Source organism: Malaya genurostris, chromosome 1 (assembly GCF_030247185.1).
Source record: "Malaya genurostris strain Urasoe2022 chromosome 1, Malgen_1.1, whole genome shotgun sequence".
Taxonomy (NCBI): Eukaryota; Metazoa; Arthropoda; class Insecta; order Diptera; family Culicidae; genus Malaya; species Malaya genurostris.
In genome coordinates, this window is record NC_080570.1 from 153266392 (window position 1) to 153285312 (window position 18921).

Consider the following 18921-nt stretch of genomic DNA (forward strand, 5'->3'; position numbering starts at 1 on the left):
TAACTAAAACTGCGGCCCATTTCAACGATTGACGGATGGAAAGTTATTTGGGTTTATTTTGCACTGAAAATAAAATCATATCAAGAGATATAATAATTGCAATACAGAGAACATAAGAAAAACATCGAGAAAAACTTACGTCGTTTGGCAATGTTTTGAATCTTTCTATTTGACAGGAAGTATGAAAAGAAACTACATAGAAGACATTTTTGCCAAAGATTTTTTTCAGTGTCGGAAAGTAACTATCGAACTGTCAAAAATAATCATGCTTCCGAGCAGGATTATTTGTGAAAACGACAAAAAAAAACTGCTTGATGGTCAACATTTTACTTTCTCTTTCGATTGTTTTTGTGTTTTAATAAAAATTTTCGTAAACCATCTAGAGAAAGTAAATAACGAGAATTTGTCATTGGCTTTTACTGCCCATACTCGCATATCAGTCCCATATCGATTTCCGCCAATTTTAAGTTAGCTTGAGAAATGAAATCTATCAATATACTCTCAGAAATTGCAACAAAAGTTGAGGGTTTGTTCAGTAAAATGTGAAAAAAATATCAACTCATGTCAGTCCCATATGCTAAAGTACCCGCATATCAGTCCCATTCAGTGCAAATTTTAATAATTTCATTTGTTGCAATATTGGAATAGCAAAGGTGTATTACAGATATTTCATGTAATAATACCATGATTTAGCATTAGGTAGCACAATAAATCAAAAAATTCGGAAATAAACTTTTGATCGTCTTTTTCTCGACATGCCGATTTTCCATATGGGACTGATATGCAAGTATGGGCAGTTTAGGCCTATATGAAATGTTTACATCGAATTTATTATAGTTTTAAAAATTTAAATAAGGATCAGGCGATTTCACCAGCATTGTACTCGTTTTTTATCGAATAGAGCAGAGGTTCCCAAACTATTTTGGGTCATGGACCCCTTTACTAAAATTAACTTTGGCTCCAGACCCCCATTAGCAAATTCTTTTGAAAATTCAATTTCTTCCTTTTTTAATATTGATGTAAAATACTTCCCAATTTCTGCGGATGGTCAAATAAACACAACTTTTTAGCATGAAAATTTAAATAACAACTTATATCACGCAATAGGGGGTTCGTTTCTAGACCTCGTCGACCCCCATAGTAAGTTTTCGTTTACGTCGACCCCCGCAAAAAGGATATCGACCCCAAGGGGTCTATATCGACGACTTTGGGAACCCCTGGAATAGAGAAAGAATAGGTCACCTGCGAATACCATTTTCAAATTTGATGTTTTGATTGGATCAACCTAAAATTTTGATTTTAAACAGAAAACTAGTGACATGAAAGAATCAACTCTATTAGACTTTTCATTACGACCTAAGCTGCCGTTCTACGCTTAAATGCCCCATATCCCATGGGTTTCTCTATTTTGACTTTCTCTTTAAATTATAACAGAATAGGCCTATATTTTTCGATAATTCCTTCAGTTCAGATTAAAAGATGACCGTTTTAGTTATTTTTTTTTCTGCAAATAGTTAGAGAGAAGGGTGGCTAAGAGTACCGGATTTTATCTTCGTTAGATGATTAATAATTTTACTTTATTCTTACCGATATCTATCTTTTTATCGATATTCAAAATTATGTTACGTTGCAAATTTCGTTTGCTATTTTGACGTTTAATACAGATGAACATTTTTCCAGTTTGTGCAGAGATTGCTTTGATTTTACTACATCCTTAAAGACAGAATATTGATCAAATTCGCCACTTCAAAAGGAAACAAAAACTGGTATTAGCAGCACACCTCGTTCCCTATCGTGAACCGAAGCGAACTTTGCATGCTTTAATCTCAAACAAACGATCCTCTCCCCCCCCTGCAACAGCAGCCACCCCGGACTACCATCATCGACGACGGTGTGTTTCCGCCATCACTCGGAAAACATGATACTACCCACACAAGACAAGAGTTTCAACAGCGCACCGTCAGGCAAAAAAATGGATCAAATAATTCATGTTGATACACTTCAGTGCTTTTTGCATCGTCAACGGTAGTGTAACGAAACCAGTTATTTGCTATAAGGCTGCAACACACGAACACAACGGCAGAGCGACCGAACACGCCCCTGAACCGTACCACTATTGGATGCTATAAAATCACTCTAGCCAACCACGTGCCAGCACCGGTCGTTATTGTATCAAACTGAAAAAAAATGGCGACTATGTTTCGTATTCCACTATAGCTCTTCTGAAGGGTGCCTAGAGATTGCGTTCCGTACTCGTTTAAAAGGGATGGGAAATGAGCAACGTAATCCGGACTGTGGCGGAACATTTCCTTCGCATGCAAATCAGAACCACGGTAGATGCTGGGCTGCAAAGAGTGAACAAAGTAACACACACAAAAGGCCAGATGCTGTCTGCACCGTCGAACGGTGATAGATTTGGACGGTTTCCTGGGTGGGGTGGTATTCTCTTCCGATTCCGAATGATAATGGAGAGGAAAACGAAATGTTTTGAATTATGCTGAAAGATGATCCGATAGAAGGAAGATAATTTCACAATGGCTACCTAAGGGTGTAAATCATTTCACGATTGTTTGTTTCTTTTGCTTAATGTTTGAAATTTCTATATTTTTTTCATTGAGTATCTATTTGACACTGGAAATAAAATGATAACAAGTACTATAATAGGTTCAATACAGAGAGCATGAGATAAACATTGAGGAAAACTCATTTCGATTGACAAAATTGTCTCACTGCGTGTTGAAATAGATTTAGTTTAGTGTATTGTATAAAAAATACATTACACAAAAGTGATTTAAAAAGATCTGAAAATTACACAAGATTCAGCAAGCACTAAGAAACGAGTAGTCAATTAAGAACTCATTACTCAGTCCATCTTTGAATCAACGTGGGGTTAAATTTCCATTTTCCTTTGAAAAAAGTTACATCGTGTTTGCTAAAAGGCAGTGTGTCATATACAATATATCGTTGAAAATGTGTTTGCTAAGACGGCCAAAATAAAAAAAGGGTTGTGACGAGACATGACCAATCACGACGATATTAAACATGCCCAAAGAGCCTCTCTCTACGGCATTATCGAACCGCACAGAGTTTTGCATTTTATTTTTTTCTACCACTCGTCTTGTATTAAAACTTCAAACTCCACAAAAGACTACCGAAAACCACAAAATGAAATATCAGCATGAACCTGCGTTAAATCTTTTTCGAAATGATTCAAGAAAATTTTGAAACAACACTTAATTTATTCGGATGGGATGAATTTCGCAATAAATAAACTGTCATTTTGATAATATTTTTCCTGAAAATTTATGGTGACATTTGTGTCGGTTTTGTAATGAAACCAGAAAAAAGTTGTTAGATTTTAATTATGAGTTTGAGGCTTTTTCTGAATGTAAAAATTTTGCAATTTTATTTTTATCGTGAATGTTGTATAGATTAAAAAATACGAATTATACCTAATCACTTTGAAAGAAATGCAGTTTCTGCGAAGGTCTCCAAGATTTATAAAAGTTAATTTTTATAAAATAATTATAAAAGTTCATCATATTTCCTCGTGTTTTGTATATCAAAGTTTATTTTAAATATCACGGTATAAAACATCAAAATGGCGGCCATGAAATTTTAATTACCCTTCACCTAAGAAGTTATAAATCAAATAGGTCACAATAAATGTACTTTAGAACCATCAAATTTGCTCTGTTTGAAATTGTTATCTAATGAACACGCACACACACACAAAACAAAATTTATGAAATGATTGATCTGACAATCATGTTTTAAAGATGATGTTTGGAAGCAATATTAAGGGCTTATGCATGGTTTTATCCACGTACAAGTTGTAGTTCAGCCGTTATTAAAAGGATAAAAAATTTTGTAGAAGCATTAAAAACTATAATACTACTAATCAAAAGAGACACTTATTATAGTTGTCATAAAAGTAGTAGTGATAGCAGAAACAATGAAAAAACTCTCATAAATTTTAATCAGAAACATTAGGCATTCGAATTGTTACTTGGGAGACCCAAAGGGAATTGAAGAAGCCACGTGGTCGATTCAGAATCTATACGCGACTCACTGTTTAAGCTGTTAAATTTATGAGAATATACGAGTATGAGTACACTTGATACCAAATATACGGATTTGATCTCAGGGAAAAGTGGCATCAGAGATCTCAGTAAATCTACAGATTCGGAGATTTCCTAGACCCCGATCCGAAGAAAAAATCTTAGGAAATTGGATTTTCCCTACGATAATTGTTTTGCTTGGTGAGCAAAAAAAGGTCTTCTCTTGTACGTTTCGTGTTTGAAAATGCTAGCGTTTCCGGGGAAAATGTCAATCTACAGAAATCACACTACAACTATCTGGCATCACTGCGTATATCACAAATGGACCACAGGTACGCACAAGCAACCCCTTCTCTACGGCATTGTCGAACCGCTTCGAGTGCAAGTCGGTTCGATACAGATCACTGTAAAACAAGCAGTCGACTATTCATCGAGCGGATGAGAAAGCGAGCATTGCACCCATTCGCTCTGCATGAAGGCAGAGGTTGACTAAAAAAATATATGTGACAGAACCTATATTTATAATTCTGTTTTGTGTAAAAGCTCAAACCGAAAGTAGAGAGCGGTGGGGTATTTTTTCATGCATGATACGAAGCATTCCTATATCGAACGAAGCAGAACTGCTACTGAATGATATACGCGGTGTAAAGTGATGATCAGAACTGTCGGTTGTGTAAGAAGAATCAGGAGGGAGACATCATTATGGCATGCTGTGATTGGCTCGTTGAAACGTTGCAATACATTTTTCATTATAATGTTTCCGAATATATTGGTAGTTAGATTATATAAATCCACAGATCACTGAAGCTTCCAAAATTATGACAAAAAATCGAACGCACCTAGCTTCGAATTTTGATTGACACCCGGCCCCGTATAGCAAAGAATGAGGCACTTTTAATACCAAAAAATATCATTAATAGAATTTTTTAATTTTAGAATAAGGCCATTTTGCTGAAGTAGTTATCATACATATCACAGAGCTTCATTAGGACCTGACAGTAGTGGGTCGCGTCGCGTAGATTTAATCGACCACGTGGCCCTTCCCTTTTCCGAACGATATTAAGAAATTAGAGGGGATTCACAGTGTTTCACAGAGAATAATATAAGACTATACCATTCCAAGCGTTGCAATTTTCAGCAGTTCTTCAGTCAGATAAAATACAACTCGAGCATGAGTTATTCTGAAAATTTGTTAACCAATTTACAAGACATTGTCAGGTGGTTTTTTTCGATATTCACCACCGTGTCCAAGAAAATTCAATTTGAAACGGGAAAATAGTTAAAATCTTACGTCTTAAAAGTACTGTCCTCAGTCCATAATGTCAAACATAATTATTCAGTAGTGTTCATTTTTATTGTTTAAAACGTACAAAAAGCAATTTGACATGTCAACAGTGGCGTACCAAAAAAATTTGACGATTTATTGGTCGTCGAGCTGCAACGATGAAAAATAGCAAAGATTCTTACTGGGGAGTAGCACTCATTGTTATTGTTTTAAACTTCAGGGGAATCACTGTATTCACTCATAAACGGTGACCCTATCTGCCCGCTCATCGAACGCTGTCAGCGAAGGCCTACTGTTCCTAACAATTCACACCACGTGCCCGATGAAGTAACAGGCGACCCTTGTTTTTACTGGGGATTATGGCGTAATTTCGGTATTTATTTAAATTCTGTTCTCAAGCCTACCACCAGCAATTGTGAAATTTGTATATCCGATAATTGGTTTAAGCACGCTTCAGTTGAAGTGTTTTGATTGGCTTGCAAACTATTTCCGCTTCGCGACACTAGAACTCGAAAGGGATTCAAGCTGCGTCCGTTCTCGTGCTTCACTCAGAAACTAGTGTCAAATACCGAACAATTGAAATCTGCTGATGCAAGTCAATCACCCTAACAGAAACTCGGTTGTTCTTCTATTCTTTACTCATTTATTTTTTGACTTGTTCTCGTTCATTTATCCATGCTCAACCGTTGGCTACCCTGTGTGAAACGGTGCCACGTGTCCAACTAACTACGGTTTTTTAATGATCCCTTTTCCGGAGAATTTCACTTTTACTTCAATGCGTAAAAAATGTTCACACAGGTGCCTTTCCTTGTGCGATTCAGCAGTACTGTGTCACACGTGGCTTGATGTATGACCGCCCCGGGTAGAGAAATAATTGGAACACATTTGATGCGTTGTAATTTTACAATTCAGCTGAATACATGTATGTACTTGCGCATTCCACCTTTTGTATAACATTACTAGCTGAGAGCTGTCAACATTGTTTCTCGAATCTGTGCAATCTTCATTCACCTTGAAATAGCAGTTAACTGAGTAGAGGTGACTATCCTCGAGATAGTTAGAAAAATCATTCAACGATCGTCCATTGTGTACTGATTTTGTCTCAACTTCCAATGAATAAATGCAGCTTTCCAATTTACGTGTAAGTGTGTTGGGAAGTAAATAAAAAAATGGGAAATATCTTTGATGTAATAAAAAATAAAAACCTCCTAAAATACCTCTCAATTATCCCATCGATCGATGTCAGTTCATTTATAACCACAACTGCAAATGAGAATTGTTTTGTTTTCAGCACGAATATTTAGAATACAGGGCCGTCGTTCAGCGACGACCGTAACAATTATCTTTCGTGACGGTTCTCTGTTGGATTGTTGTGCTTCTGCTGGTGTTTACTGTCATGAAATAAGACTAGAGCAGTCTCATTCATTTGGTGGATACTGTACTGTGTTCCAAGCAGGAATCTACGCGATTCTGTGTGTCCGACAGTTAAGCAGCTTTTAAGGCACTCAGTTTGAATGATTTATGTTTAAATCTTGTTATCGCTTGTCGAACTAAAATCGAAGACCTCTACATTTCAAATACTGTTTACTTCTTATGGGTACTCAGCCATTCTGCCATTACTGGAAATGATTGGGCTGATGGCGAAGCTTGCGCTCAGACAAAAGTATTTTTACCAGATATGAATCTGAAAAAGTCAAAATGTCAAGCATCATTGCAGTATTTTTATCAGAACGTATTGAATATTATTCGTGTGATTTGTATGAATGCGATTACGGTTCTTCATAGCATCTGATATATAACTGTCGTCCACACACGCAACTACGTATCCGGGTTTTTGGTTCTTCATACATGGTTCAATCTGTTTATGGGGATCTTAAATTGATGAACATTTCTCACCGGATATGGCAAGGAGCTATAGTCAGAGAATGTTCATCGTTCTTCCTGGAGTGAATGAATCCTTTCTATATTGACCATAAATGGTTTTTTGTAGTGCCGAATTTACTTCTGCTCAAACATATTGTGAATCGTTCTGCGTTCTTCCAGGAAAGGAGAATGGTGTCGCTTTTGTAAAATCTCTAAATCCTCTTGGGAGTTGGAGGTTTTACTAAATGTGCATTTTGGCACCTGTAGATCGTTCAGTATCCTTTCGGGGAAGCAGAACAATTTTTTCTTGTTTTGTACTGTTCTCTCACTTTTTGTTTCATTTTCAGAACGCCCGCACAAGTCATGTTATACCAAAATTACGATTTATCACAAAAAATACATTTAGGTGTTTTGTTGGTTTGTGCAAAAGCACATATTTTGTTTCTATTTCTTCGCGTTTTGCCTTCGGCTCATCAGTGCTTAAAGCAGTTCAAGTTGAACTGCCATCTCGCGCCTAGCAGTTCAATTTAAATCTTTTTTTACTGGCCGTAATAAGCCGTCACTCGTGTACACATGAGACGTCAAAAACTTTTCGTCTGCTTAGCGGTTTCAATTGAACTGCTAGACACGAGATGGCAGTTCAATGAGAACTGCTTTCGGCACTGATGAGCCGAAGGCGAAACGCGAAGAAATAGACACAGAACATTTTTTTTGTGAATCAGGCAGACTTTTGCAAAAAGCGTCTTTAATTCAGTTTCAGCGATTAGTTTTAATTCTTCTTTCGAGCCCCGACCTGAAAGGATTCGTAGTGTCAGTAGAATCGTAGCACCAGCAATGCAATGGTTCTGTACACTCTGAATCGGCTGCGAAGCCTGTTGAAACAGAAGATCAAATTCTACTACAGCAGGCGCGTATACAGGGGGGGGGGGTTTAGGGGTTCAAACCCCCCCCCCCCCCCCCCGAAACAAAAAATTATAACCCATGGGAAACATTGTGATATAAATTGTACATGTGTTGATTTATCACCATGTTCTAAAACCCCCCCCCCCCCCCCGAAAATTTTCTCTGGCTACGCGCCTGCACTACAGGAATGTAATACCAAAGCTTTGCTCTGCTTATTTTTATCTATAGATTTAAATTCAGAGAAATATCTACTGACTGATGTAGGACTGTAAAAGTGAATGCCGTAGTAAGTACAGCGAACCATGCTTAGTTTCGTCTAGTCTATTGGACTTTCTCTTCATGTGTTTTCAGATGCAGGGTAATTTGATTGATAAAACAATTCCCCGGTTTGGAATTAGCTATGGGTTCGAGTCCCGTCTCTGCGGTAACATTTTCGCGATTCTCATGAAATTATTGCTATCGCATGTCAGTTTTCCTTTACCTACTTTCCGGGGTAGGTATGAGCGAAACGACCATGGTATGAGTTGGAATCAAGAATAAAAAGTTGGTTTTCATCATCAAGGGCAATAAAATAAATGTCAAATCGGAAGTATAATCTCCGAATAACACACAGAAGATCGGTAATGGTGAAAAGACTTCATGAGCAAGCCTATATGAATACAAAATAGGGTTTCGTAATTCAAAACGTCTCCACACGAAAAAAGCCGGGTAGGTAATGTCAGAGACATAACTGGATGTCGTGAATACGAAAACAACTGACTTGTTCCTTCACACTTCCGAATATCAATTAGTTGATCAATTGTATGAATTATGCAAGCATTCCCCTTTTTTTCACATTTTTCGCAAAAACAAAGAAGGCTTCACTTGGTCTCGATTACAGTGAATTTCACAGAGCGAAAAGTGCACAAATCTAACCAAACTGTTCTAGATTTGCACTAAACTGAGGATATTTACCTTCGATTTGCGAACAACAAATCCTAATAGTTCTTTAGAAAACTTTTAGAGCTATTAGAACGGCTGATTTTGTGTAATGCTCTCCACCGTTGTTTTTTTACCAATGCAAATGACTGGCAGCTGTGACGTAATCGCTCTTGTCGCTTACGCGAAACTAGCTGTGCAAACGACACAAAACACATCTGCTCGCAGTGGCGATAGAATCCAAACTGATTCAATTTTTGTTAAGAGGTTTCTTTTTATTGTGATTTCGTTTATAGCTTTTTCACTAATGGGCGGTCCTGACGGCTATAAAAATAGCCGCATACAGAGTTTTAATGTCGATTATTTCATTTCGGATTTGCGTAATTTATTGAAAGAAACTATCAGGGTGCTGCCTTTCAGAAGGACCAAATTGTGGAACTCACTACGATATTAAACACTGCTCGGAACATTTTCCACGAACGATTTGTTATACAGCAGCAGATATTTTGTTCTCTTCCTCAGAACGCATTCTGATTGGCTGGTGTTGACATGGGTCGAATGAGACAGGTTTTTCAATAGTGTACTATTGAAATACTTCAATGCTTTTTCTATACACGTTTAAGTTGAAAAATTTCGATTCTATTGGTAGTTAGATTATATAAATCCTTTCACAGATCACTGAGCTATGAGCTTTCAAAATACGAGGAAGGCAAACGCGCCTTATGAATTATCCTCTTTGATACTCGTTTATACCAAACATTTCAGAAAAGTTTAATTTTGAATTATTTGAGATTATGTCACACAACTGAAAATTTTATCATAAAATTGTGATCATATTCCCAATGGCATGTAGCAAAAATTATCTTGATTCGTTAGATACAACAAGAGATATTCACGATCAAAAACTTATCACTCTCTCAGAGGGTAAATTTTGAAAAGGCACCCCATAGTAAAGTAAGTCGTATTCACGACAAAATAAACTAAAATCCACTTCTACTTCTAGTGATGGGCGAGCGCTCACGAGCCGTTCATTTGAACCGACTCGTAGCAATGAGCGAACGAACCACGGCTCTTCAAAATTGAACCACGGCTCTCAACCAGAGTTGCCACTTTAAAATCTGCGTTTCAATTTGGAAAATCTGTGTGCCTGTGTACGCCCAAATTTGATTGCGTTGTTGGTTAATCGATGATGTTTTCTAATGAAGCTGTCAAAAATACATAGGAACATTTATTCAGCAATGAATTTTCAAAGAATTCTGTCGTAATAGGAGAAGAAAAATGGATTATTTTCCAAATGAAATTTCAATTTATTTACTTCAATATCCCGCTTCCTCGCACACGGACACCTCCAGTTGTGAAACACAATTTTAGATCGCCCATACCGCTCATGCATTTCCGTGGCTCTCACACTCACTCTCTCGAACCGCTTCTCCACATTGACGTTTATTGAAAAAGAGCCAATGAGCCGTTCAATTGAACCGGCTCTTGCGAAAGAGCGTTCGGCTCAGAGCCGCTCATTGAAATGAGCCGTATTGCCCATCACTAATATGACTGAGACTGATTTTACTCTTCTTCAACATTGTACCAGTGAGATTGTAATTTGTGAGAACTTAGTTATCTCACTCTTTGATACCCTCTAAGGTTTACACTGTAAAATGAAAATCGAAAGAAAACTATTTTGACACCACATTCGGATATTTAAGTCAAACGGCAACAACCGGTTTTGGATACTACTTGGACATTTTTTTGTTTTATTTCAGTACCTCATCCATATTCACCTTCTGCTCCTCTTGGTACCTATCGAACATGGTTTTCTCCGTCGGTATAGGTACGCCCGGATGTACTGTTTTCATATGCTTCTGCAGTCCGTTGTACCAACTGTAAGTGATGTTACACTCAGGACAGGGATACGGTTTGGTTCGTGTATGAGTAACCATATGTTTTTGGACTGTTTCCTTGGTAGAGAACGTTTTGTCGCATTGTTCGCACTAAAAAAATGACAATTAAAACAGGATACTTTCGACAAAGAAGCAAATCTAAATCCGAAGACTGAGAATGGCTAAATCTAAGGCTACCTTAAATGGTCTCAATTTTTTATGCTTGCTCCGAACATGCTTGTGCATGTTACTGGAGGTACCAAACCCAGCCTTACACACCGGGCACACATAGGGCTTGGTACTGGAATGTGATCTTAAATGAATCACTAGAGAAGACCGCGTGGACGTCCGATAAGGGCAATGATCACATTTGATCGGTTTTTCGTCCGGTTTGTGTACGTGACCGTGTGCCTTTATCTGACTGAACGTCCGAAAGGCTTTATTACATACCTGAAAACAATTAGACTGGCATTAGGACTAATAAACTAACCTTAAAGTTCCTTTCGCCCACGTGTCGCCGTTTAAAGTGTTTACTCAAATTACTCGAAGTAGAAAAGCGACACTCACAGATGTCGCACACGTACGGTCGCTCTCCGGTGTGGCTGCGCTGATGCAGATTCAGATCGTTTTGATTGCGTGCTCGATACGAACACTGTTCGCAGGGAAAATCGCGTATGTTCTGATGAACCTTCATGTGATAGACGAGGTTTGTGTTCTGTGCGAAACTTTTTTTGCAGATCTAGAGAACAAAAACAGGAAAAATGTTGTACAGAAACAAAATCGGGAACCAGCAAACTATGGGCGAAAGGAGATGAAATTCGATAACGTACGTTACAAACGTAAGGCCGCTCGTTCGTGTGTGTCCGCCGATGGACCCTCAGCGTGGATGACGATCGGAATTGCTTCGAACAGATCGAACACGAAAACCGCTTTTCCAAATCATGACTGGCTTTGTGATTCTGCCACAGGTCATACGTTCTGAAGACAGCTTGGCATTGATCGCATTGGAAAAACTCCTGCTGGATGCTGGGAATAATTTTATTGCGAGATTTTCTACGTTCGGTTTTGGATTCATCTTTCATTTCTCCCGGAACATCGTAAATACATATTGAGAATCTGCAAATAAGATAGCGATAAGAACATTCCAAATCAATTACATCCAAGAAATATTTACTCTTGCTGTTCATTTTTCAGTTCGACGATCGTTTCTTCATGGTCTGGAATTTCATAGTACTCTTCGGTTTCCTCGATAATCATCATGCTTTTCGTAACTTTTTCATGAGTGGATGTAACATTCATTCTTTCCGGTTGCTCATCACAGTCGCTATTCTTTGAACCTATATCGTCTTCGGATAACGGTTCTTCAAACAGTTGAACTGGTTCATCCGATGAATCATGCATCACCTCGTGCTCTTCCTCGGCAACTTCCAATGATTCGATGTGCTCTTCCGTTTCCTCGGATATTTGAACTCTACCAACGGGTTGTTCGTTTTCATCCCTACTGCCTCGCTCATATTCTGCCATTAAATTTCGCAATTCATCATCGGTTTGTTCGATTTGCATTTTAAGAAGGTAGGCCACTTTCACCTTCCCAACACATTCCTCACACGCATACTTCGGCAGTCTATCGTCGATGCCGAGCTCACTACCGAAACAGGAGTTTATCTTGTCCGCTAGTGTCATCAGTTCTCCGCGAGATTCAAACAAATACTGTTTAGGATTGCCAACCTTAAGCACTTTCATACACGTCCGGCAATGATTGATGATCAACTCGAACGGATCGATTCCCGCAGTCTCAACAGTGGGCAAATCCTCCGTCAGTTCGTTTCTCTCGCGCAGAAAATCGATATACCGCTGTTGGAGTGGCGATAAACTATCGGAATCTTTCGCGTGCTGTTGTCGAGTATCGTGTGCCCATTGCTCGAAGCTTCGTCGCCAGTATACTTCTGGCCGGGGGGCAACTTTCAATGCTCTCATCTCCACCGCAATGGTAGGCCACAACGTTTCACTTTCCGTACCAACCACTTCCATATGTTGCAAAATTAGTGTAATCTGGTTATGTGTCAAGCGGGACTCAAGCGCCATAAGCAGCCGTTTCAATTCATTATCCGGTGAACGACCAACACTGGTTGAGTCCGTTCGAGACACCCGATCTTTCCAGCATTCTATCGCTCTCAGTACTTCGGAACTGGACAATTTAAGATCGTTTCCTGCCAGGTCAATGCTTACTAAGTTCAAAGTACGCGGAAACAACGAAGGTTGTCGCAGGAAATCGGGGTTCATTCGAATGTACTTCAGAAGGATTTGCAACCGAGCTGGCGTAAACTGCGAGTCAAATTGTGCGGACTGTAAACAATAATTTAGTTTCTACAAACGTGGCAATTCAAAACTAGATTTACCCACCTGAATTTCTTCCGATTCCAGACACTCAACTTCTAATACTGTACTCATTATTAGTGATAATAACGAACGTTTTTGATTACTTGTAAAAAATATAAGAGAAACTACAGATCAAACCGCCGTTTTTTCTAAACGAAACATTCTGAGCGTTCTGTTTTTCTTTTTGTTGTACAGTGTTTACTTTCTAGGGGTTATGTACATATTACGATTTTTGTACACTAAGAAAATTTTCTAAAATTCATGTTTATTATTGTAAATCAACAGACTCATGTTGGTAAACTAGTCCCAATACCAGAAAAAAAACTCGTAACCCAACCAAATTTTTAAACTAGTTTACCAACATGAAATTCAGTGTTTTTTTTATCGTGCACGGGTCGGGTTCGGATTTGTAAGAAAAATTTATCTCGGATTCGGGTTAGGTACGAGTAAAAGTTTATTATTTTCGATCGGGTACGGGTCGGGTTCGGATTTCAAAAGAATGCTTTGAAAATTCACATCAATTGATAATCACATCGAGATTGTTACAATTCGTTTTTTGCTGTGTAGTATTTGCATATAGTGACTCGAGAAGTTACCGGAGAACGGTGTCTTGTGCGATTGAGACGAATTTGAATTTGAATGATGTAACAAAATGGCCAGTACAAGCAAAAATAGTGTTAAATATTACAAAATCAACTAGTAGAAGGTTCGATTTAGTAGAAATATTTTAGAATCTATATTCTTCAGTATTTGATTCAAGGACAAACAAATTATTCAACATGTATGAATTTGTAGCTAAGTATATTTTATTCAGTTGAATTCAAGAGTAAAAACATTTAATTTTATTATATCGAATTACTTCATATATGTAACTAAATTTAAAAAAAATGTTTGGACATGTTTTTAATTTAAATCTATACCACAACATATTTGATTCAAATATATTTAATGTGCTGTAACAAGCACTTGAATGAAAGAAATTTTCGATTTGTTTCTATTAAATTCTTAATTTTGGATCTTGATATATTAAAATCTAATATGTATTGCCACACTAAATTGTTTTATTTGATTCAAAAAACGTTTGAAGTTAACTCGAAGACTCAATACATTAGAATCTAATGTGTTCTATTTCTCTGCATGTAATTACACTGTGGCATAATGCTTTACAGTCATATATTTTTGTTTTTCTCCCGGTGAACGACCATTATAGACGATTTATTTGAAATGGAGTTTTCACGAGCAAAATTTTTTAAAAATATGGTGATATTTGCAAAATCTAACAAAATATCGCCATATTTTCTGGTTTGTTAGAATGTCTGTCGAAATGAGAACATTGGAAAATCTGGACGAGATTGCGAAACAATGCCGCAAAGAAAGTGAAACTGTTATTCGCATCGATTCTACCCCTTCGAGACCACAATTAAAAAAAAATATTGACAGTTACAATGACGAAGCCAATATAACCCGAATAATTGTAAAACCATATTTTATATTGAACGACGTCTTTTTTTTTTGAAACCTCGTGTATTATGTAAAACATGGTCGATTTTTACCATAAAAATATACTACTATACAAAATTATACATCGTCTATTCTAAATATTTGGTTGTCTGACAGACAGAGATGCCAGGTCTGTAGATTTTTCTGCAAATCTGCAGATTTCTTATTGAGTGCTTCAGAAATTTTTTATTGCAGACGTTTTTACAGATTTTTGAAAATCGGGCTTTTCGTAGATTTTCTTCCAGAATTTGCAGACTTTTTAATCGGTAGTGTTTTTTTTTTGCTCAATCGGTAGTGCTTTTTTTTGGTTTCTTCAGTTTAGTGTGTCATACTTTAGAAGAAAAGAAAGCCCGCACACATTTTTTCGGTTTCATAAACTTTTGCAACCCTGTCTGAAGATATTTGAATTTTTTTCTTGGCCTCTCCATTGATGGATAGGGTAACAGAGGTATTTTGGCCACTTCATATATTTTGGCCCACCTAACAAACTTTATCGATTTTATCGGATTTTATCCATGTTAAGTAACCCATGTTGCATCAATTTGATGCCTATCATATTAAATTACCTATTGCGGAAGGGTTTTTCAAAGATATCACAACATTTGGTGGATATTTGTACAAAGTGGGCCAAAATAAAATCAATCCTAAAGTGGGCCAAAATACCTCTGTTATCCTACGATTTATTTATCTACTCGTTCTAATGCTTGATATAAAAATGCTATCAATTTCAGTACAACAGACAGCGAATGGGGTTAAAACAACTATCCAACTCCTGACAGAGATTTCAGGTAACATTTTGCGCGTTCATGCGAAATAGAGTTGATTTTGAATAAAAAATAAAAATGGAATATGTTAAAATAGCCTTCTTGTATGATAACTTCTTTCACAATATTTTTTCTATGTTTATACTAAAAATCAAGGAGCGTGTAAAAGTGGCACCCATGAGTGCCTATTATTTTGACGTCCCCTTCCCATATCTTGCAATCAGCGCTGCCAACTATACCGATTTCTCGGTATTTATACCGATTTTTGGACTCGATACAGGAATACCACCCATCTGACACCGGTATGTGAGCACCAGCCATTTGAAAGTATACCGATTACGTTGAGCCCCTCGCGTTTCGAGCCCCAAACACTGCGATGTTTTGATACTCATCGCGACTCTCAAATTGTGAAAATTATCTCCACTTGATGTCCCAAAACACTGTCTGCTGTATTTTAGGTAAACCGACAAGTTATTGTGAGAGAGTCGACCAAAAATTCACTAATTTTCGTGCACTAAACAAGGCAAACGCGTAAAACAAATGTATTACTGTTTATTTGTTTACGTTGCAATCAGCTGATTTTGAAGTTCCGATTTTGATCCCATCAAGATGGCGTCGTGACAGGAGGCCGAGGAATACAGATATGCTCTCTCAAAATACCGATATATCAATTTTCATACAGATAAATACCGATTTTCAGTTTTTGTGTTGGATTCCATAGGGGTAAACCAGGTCGAGCGACCTTTTTTTTTTTGGTCGCAAAATCTGTTTCCGCACTAAATCGATGTTTGATATTTCGAGATACAGATTTATTTTTTCCACCAAATACAGATTTTTAGAAAAAACAGTTGACACCACTGCTTGCAATATAAACCATTTGACAGCAGTGAAAATGAAAAGTGAAATTTTCGCGATTGATTAGATGAAAAATGTTTGTGTCTCAAAATCGTAATCTCGGTAGTATATAGCAAAGCAAAATGTGTTGTAATGCGTGTAAAGCTTAGTGTTTTATATGGGTGATACAAAAAACGGCATCCACGATGCAATGACTTCGAATAGCAGCAACTTGGCCGTGTTGAATTCCGTTCGACATTCCAATGTACTCTCCACTTCCGATAGTCAATCATCAGGTACGCCTGCACCAACAATAACAACAACAACAGCAGCAACCACGGCAGAGTTGAGTAACACCTCAAACCTTGGCGTTCTTCGCAGTACATCTAATACATCGAACATCACTGATAAGTCTGACGATAATCTCGATTCTTGTGGCAAGTCAAGTGATAGTGGTAACTTGCTGGTCGCAAGCGACGCTCCCTCGCTCAGTAGCAGTAGCAACAAGCAAGAAAAGGGCGAAAAAGTCAAAAATCAAAAGAATCTCACCGAGCGTGCTAAGAAAACTCCTTGGTATAACGCAATTTATCCTTCGTACAAGTCTCGAACAGAGGAATTCAAAAAACTGTTCAAAGATGTTTCGGACGACGAGCGTCTAATTGTCGACTATTCCAGTGCTATCCAGAAGGACATTTTGGTGCATGGACGATTGTATGTGACACAGAATTTTCTCTGCTTCCATGCTAATATAATCGTGTGGGAAACCCGTCTCACCATACGTTGGAAAGACGTAACATCGATTACCAAAGAAAAAACGGCAAGGGTGATTCCCAATGCCATACTGGTTTGTACGGACAGTGAGAAGCATTTTCTCACCTCGTTCACCTCGCGCGATAAGACGTACTTGATGCTGTTTCGCGTGTGGCAAAATGCGTTGATGGACAAACCTATCAATCCACAAGAACTGTGGCAGTGGGTGCACACCTGTTATGGAGATCAGCTCGGTTTGACGAGTGACGACGAAGATTATATCGATCCGTACGATCAGTCCTGTGAAAGTATTACTATATCTAAACCATTATCTGAGGAAATTCCAAAGGATCTCAACGATTTATCCGACGAGTGTGTCGGCATTATGGTGGCCAAGGAAAGCAAACCAAAGAAAGCGGCCCATCCGAAGGCGGCGTTCAATCCGGAGAGTAATCTATCTACCCCGTCGGAACTGCTTCCGACGGATATGTCGGATTCAACCGAATCTGAGAAGGAAGAAGAATTCTTCGCGGGCGTTGAGTGCAACTCGTTACATTCCGGTCGGCAATTGGTGCATACAATTTTGCCAATTAATGTCGACATCCTGCTTGAGCTACTGTTCTCAAAGTCTAAATTTTTGACCGAATTTCACAACACTCGCAAAACAACCGATATGATTCACGGTGAGTGGAAAGTGAACAAGGATGGTCTGAAGGAACGGGTCGTTTGTATGACGGTGGCGATCACGCAAACAATTGGGCCGCGAAGTGCTCAGGTTACGGAAACCCAGGTTATGCGCGATTGCAGCAAACCGGGACAACTGTATTCGATTGATGTCAATGCCGTTCAGGGAGGTATCCCGTATGCCGACAGTTTCTACGTCACACAACATTTCTGCATGTCACGCACCAAAGATGATCACACAGTTCTTTCAGTACATGCCCAGATCCACTACAAGAAAAATATTTTCGGATTCGTTCGCGGTTTTATCGAGAAGAATACCTGGGTCGGACTGGAAGATTTCTACAACGCACTGCTTCGTAGTTTGCAGAGTGAATACTGCATTCCACCGGCCAAAAGTAAAAGCCGAAGATCTCGAAAATCATCATCTTCCCAGCATACGAAAGCTCTGGAAGAGCCAGCATTGCTACGGCACAGCCCGTTGCCCAGCTCCAACACCACTAAGATAGTAAAATCTAATCACACAACACCGCACAGTTTCGTTTCCTGGTTCGTTGTCATCCTGCTGGTGATTCTACTGTCCATCAACGTGGCACTGTACATGAAACTGTGGAATCTGGAGGAGGAGAACGACATCCTCTTCCGGAACGGTGCCAGCACGTTGGACAGAACGACGCTGCAGAATCCACCGATCACCCATGCTGACTGGATGGCACTGTTACACGAACAGGAAGCCAAACACGCCAAGGAAATGGTCAAATGGCAACAGGTGCTGCACACGGTGACGGATCTTCTGAAAAAAATTGGCAGTATATGCGAAAATATTCCCGATAATGTTACTAGTCAGCGGAATGCTCTCCACAATGACGAATTATAAAAATCAAAAGAAAAAAAAAGTAGATTTGTTTAGGTCCAGTCGTACTATCTAATATAAAATAGGTATAGCATAAGAGTTCTGTGTTTATTTTGCTGTAACCGAAGTTGTCCGATATGTCAATATTCGTTTTTCTACTTGCTGGTTTTTATCATTGAAAATTTCACCGTTTTTCCCTTCGTAATTGAACGCTTGTGTAGACACAACATGTAACTGGTTATCTAATCAGAAT

At 38.4% G+C, this 18921-nt stretch overlaps 2 protein-coding genes across 3 annotated transcripts; one reads left to right on the top strand and one right to left on the bottom strand.

The window, feature by feature from the left end:
- Positions 1–10751: 10751 nt before the first annotated feature.
- Positions 10752–13461, bottom strand: LOC131426224 (zinc finger protein 91-like). 2 transcript variants are annotated; one of them, XM_058588799.1, is made up of 5 exons: positions 13311–13461; positions 12082–13253; positions 11738–12023; positions 11106–11357; positions 10752–11018 (listed from the first exon to the last, which is right to left on the bottom strand). In XM_058588799.1, exons 1-5 carry the CDS (start codon positions 13356–13358, stop codon positions 10782–10784), a joined length of 1995 nt encoding a protein of 664 aa, XP_058444782.1. In that variant the 5' UTR covers positions 13359–13461; the 3' UTR covers positions 10752–10781. The 2 variants fall into 2 exon arrangements, with proteins under 2 accessions (XP_058444782.1, XP_058444783.1); XM_058588800.1 differs by lacking the exon at positions 11106–11357 and adding an exon at positions 11398–11646.
- A 2961-nt stretch (positions 13462–16422) lies between these two features.
- Positions 16423–18765, top strand: LOC131426223 (protein Aster-B-like). Its single transcript, XM_058588798.1, has one exon. It carries the CDS (start codon positions 16563–16565, stop codon positions 18690–18692), a length of 2130 nt encoding a protein of 709 aa, XP_058444781.1. The 5' UTR covers positions 16423–16562; the 3' UTR covers positions 18693–18765.
- The last annotated feature ends 156 nt before the right edge of the window (positions 18766–18921 follow it).